At 41.0% G+C, this 3,306-nt stretch overlaps 1 protein-coding gene across 1 annotated transcript; it reads left to right on the forward strand.

Moving 5' to 3' along the window:
- Positions 1-1,736: 1,736 nt before the first annotated feature.
- LOC106753068 lies at positions 1,737-3,191 on the forward strand. The gene has a single exon (XM_014634853.1). It carries the CDS (start codon positions 1,737-1,739, stop codon positions 3,189-3,191), a length of 1,455 nt encoding a protein of 484 aa, XP_014490339.1.
- Positions 3,192-3,306: the final 115 nt, after the last annotated feature.

Here is a 3,306-nt window from a genome sequence, read left to right on the forward strand (position 1 = left end):
CACTCTCGGGAGAGGACTTGGGACAGGTTGACAACCAAAAGGTCGAAGATAACGCAGTTGAAGTAGAAGACAAGCTTGGGACAGACACTGCCCTAATTAATGGGGAGACAACCCACTTAGGTGTGGCAAACGTGATAATGATAAAACCACCTAAGATGGAGTCTTCACCTTATGGTGTTACACCAACAGATTTTGAAAAACTGGAAATGCTTGAGAAAAAGTTTAGAGCCATAGAGGGCAAAGATGTGTTTGAATTTGGAGATGCTAGAAAGCTATGCTTAGTTCCGGATGTGGTGATACCTCCAAAGTTCAAGTTTCCAGAGTTTGAGAAATATCGGGGAAATACCTGCCCAAGGAGCCACATAACCATGTACTGCAGAAAAATGGCAGCCTATGCTCATGATGAAAAATTGTTGATTCACTTCTTCCAGGAAAGCTTAACTGGTGTGGCTCTAAATTGGTACATGCATTTAGAAACAACTCACGTCTACTCATGGAAAGATCTAGTTGATGCATTCCTAACACAGTATGAGTATATTAAAGATCTAACGCCTGATAGAGTACAACTGCAGAACATGGCGAAGAAAGAGTCTGAATCATTCAGAGAATATGCCCAAAGGTGGAGGGAAATTGCTGCTCAAGTAGAACCTCCTCTGAATGACAAGGAGATGACTACCANATGAGGGAATTCCTTACGACTTTTGGATTGCAGAGAGGGTTAGGATAGTGAAGTTACCTTTCAAGTTAGTTTCTCCTAACCTGGATTATGAGAAACAGTTTCATAAGGCTGAAGGTGAGGCGGTGCAACTGTTAAAGGCCGAATTAGAGCGGATGAAACTAGAAAATATCAAGTTGGCCAGTAATCTTTAGAATCTGCAGCATTATTATGCTAATCTTAAGCAAGATAGTGTGGAAAACAATGAAGTATGTGAAGAGTTGTTATTNAAACAAAGGAGAGAACTGGTGGCAGCCAAAACTGAGCTAGCCTTGAAAGATCGGGAATATGAAATAGTTGAGATATCAGAGCGTGTTATGAAGCAAATGTGTGATGAGTTCAAGAGGGACAAGGAAAAAGCACTCGAGGACTTGCACAAAATGCATATCAAAATGGACGACGCCGAGCAACAAGCAAAAGCAGCAATGGCAAAATTGAAGAAGGAACGTTGGCATCGGGCTGAAGTAGAGAAGAAACATCGAGAGTTGATAAATCAATTGAGGGAGTGTACCGTTGAACAAGGGCAGGTTATAGAGAACTAGAGGAGAAGTTTCTCACAGCTAGCCTCCCTTGCTAATGAAGCCATTAAGGATGTCCCTAAGTTATTGGCTGACGCTGAGTCTGCAATGCCAATCTTTAACCCACCCAAGAAGGTTGAAACTTTCCTCGATTACTGCAAGAAGTTGATGAGGGAAATGAAGAATATGATGGCTAAGGCTCGTGATAGTTGATCAAGATTTTGTACCTTCAATGTGATGAACTTAAATGTCGTGGATGTTTTATGAGTTGCCCTATTGACTTTGTTTCATGTTAATGTCCAAATTATACGTTTGGAATTGTTTTCACATCTTTATAATTTCTGGCTATAACAATGGTGTTACTTTGTTTTTGCTCTTTCTCTTTTTCTTTTTGTTTTTATTTTCTTTTTCTTAACTTATTTCATCTAATGAAATTCAGTTTTAAAATAATATTACGGCTAAGTTTCCAAGAAACCCTAAAGGACACGAACCAGTGAAAAATCATGGAGAACCAAGGAGAAGTTCAAGAGGGGATGAAAGCCGATATCCAACAACTGAAGGGACAAATGAGCCAAATCCTAGAGGCTCTGAATGCATTACAAAGCCCTGGAGACTCGCAGGCACCGCGACAGCAACCAAGAGCATTAGAGGCACAAACTTTCCCTCCTTATGGTCTTCCTTCGAATTACACTCCACTCTCGGGAGAGGACTTGGGACAGGTTGACAACCAAAAGGTCGAAGATAACGCAGTTGAAGTAGAAGACAAGCTTGGGACAGACACTGCCCTAATTAATGGGGAGACAACCCACTTAGGTGTGGCAAACGTGATAATGATAAAACCACCTAAGATGGAGTCTTCACCTTATGGTGTTACACCAACAGATTTTGAAAAACTGGAAATGCTTGAGAAAAAGTTTAGAGCCATAGAGGGCAAAGATGTGTTTGAATTTGGAGATGCTAGAAAGCTATGCTTAGTTCCGGATGTGGTGATACCTCCAAAGTTCAAGTTTCCAGAGTTTGAGAAATATCGGGGAAATACCTGCCCAAGGAGCCACATAACCATGTACTGCAGAAAAATGGCAGCCTATGCTCATGATGAAAAATTGTTGATTCACTTCTTCCAGGAAAGCTTAACTGGTGTGGCTCTAAATTGGTACATGCATTTAGAAACAACTCACGTCTACTCATGGAAAGATCTAGTTGATGCATTCCTAACACAGTATGAGTATATTAAAGATCTAACGCCTGATAGAGTACAACTGCAGAACATGGCGAAGAAAGAGTCTGAATCATTCAGAGAATATGCCCAAAGGTGGAGGGAAATTGCTGCTCAAGTAGAACCTCCTCTGAATGACAAGGAGATGACTACCACATTTATGAATACTCTACAACCACCATTTTATGAGCACACATTAAGCAGTGTATCCTCAAGTTTTGCTGATATAGTGGTAATTGGAGAAAGAGTCGAGGGTGGCATAAGAAACGGAAAAATTGCACTAGTCCCAAACATGGTAGCGAGTTTGAATGAGTATGGTCCTAGGCGCGAGAAAAATAGAGAACCAAAGACTAATTCGCATTTTACTGCCTATTCCCAGACATCACATTCTTATGGGTCCAATCGAGCCATGGAGCAGAGAAAGTACAATCGTAATGAGAAGGTNGTTAATTTCACTCNTATCCCCATNACCTATACAGAGNTGCTGCCAGATCTGNTGNNCAACAACCTCATAAAAGTTTGTCCTACCAGGTCGGTACGACCTCCTTACCCAAAGAACTATGACATAAATGTCAGGTGTGATTATCATGAAGGAGCACGTGGGCATTTAACAGAGGCATGCAAGGCTTTAAGGCATAAGGTGCAATCTTTGATCGATTCAGGATGTTTAAAGTTTGAAGAGAGTCAATCCAGTACTGTGACAAGGCGAGAGTTTGCCTCTGCAAATGCCATGGACAAATGAAGAGGACTCTAGGTCTATATAGGAAAGCATGGGTCATTGTAAAAAATGAAACTGATGTTGCTTTGCTTATGTTTTGGAATTGTCTTGTTGTAAGGGCTATGCTCTTTGATATTGT

Source organism: Vigna radiata, unplaced genomic scaffold, assembly GCF_000741045.1.
Source record: "Vigna radiata var. radiata cultivar VC1973A unplaced genomic scaffold, Vradiata_ver6 scaffold_91, whole genome shotgun sequence".
NCBI classification, from domain to species: Eukaryota; Viridiplantae; Streptophyta; class Magnoliopsida; order Fabales; family Fabaceae; genus Vigna; species Vigna radiata.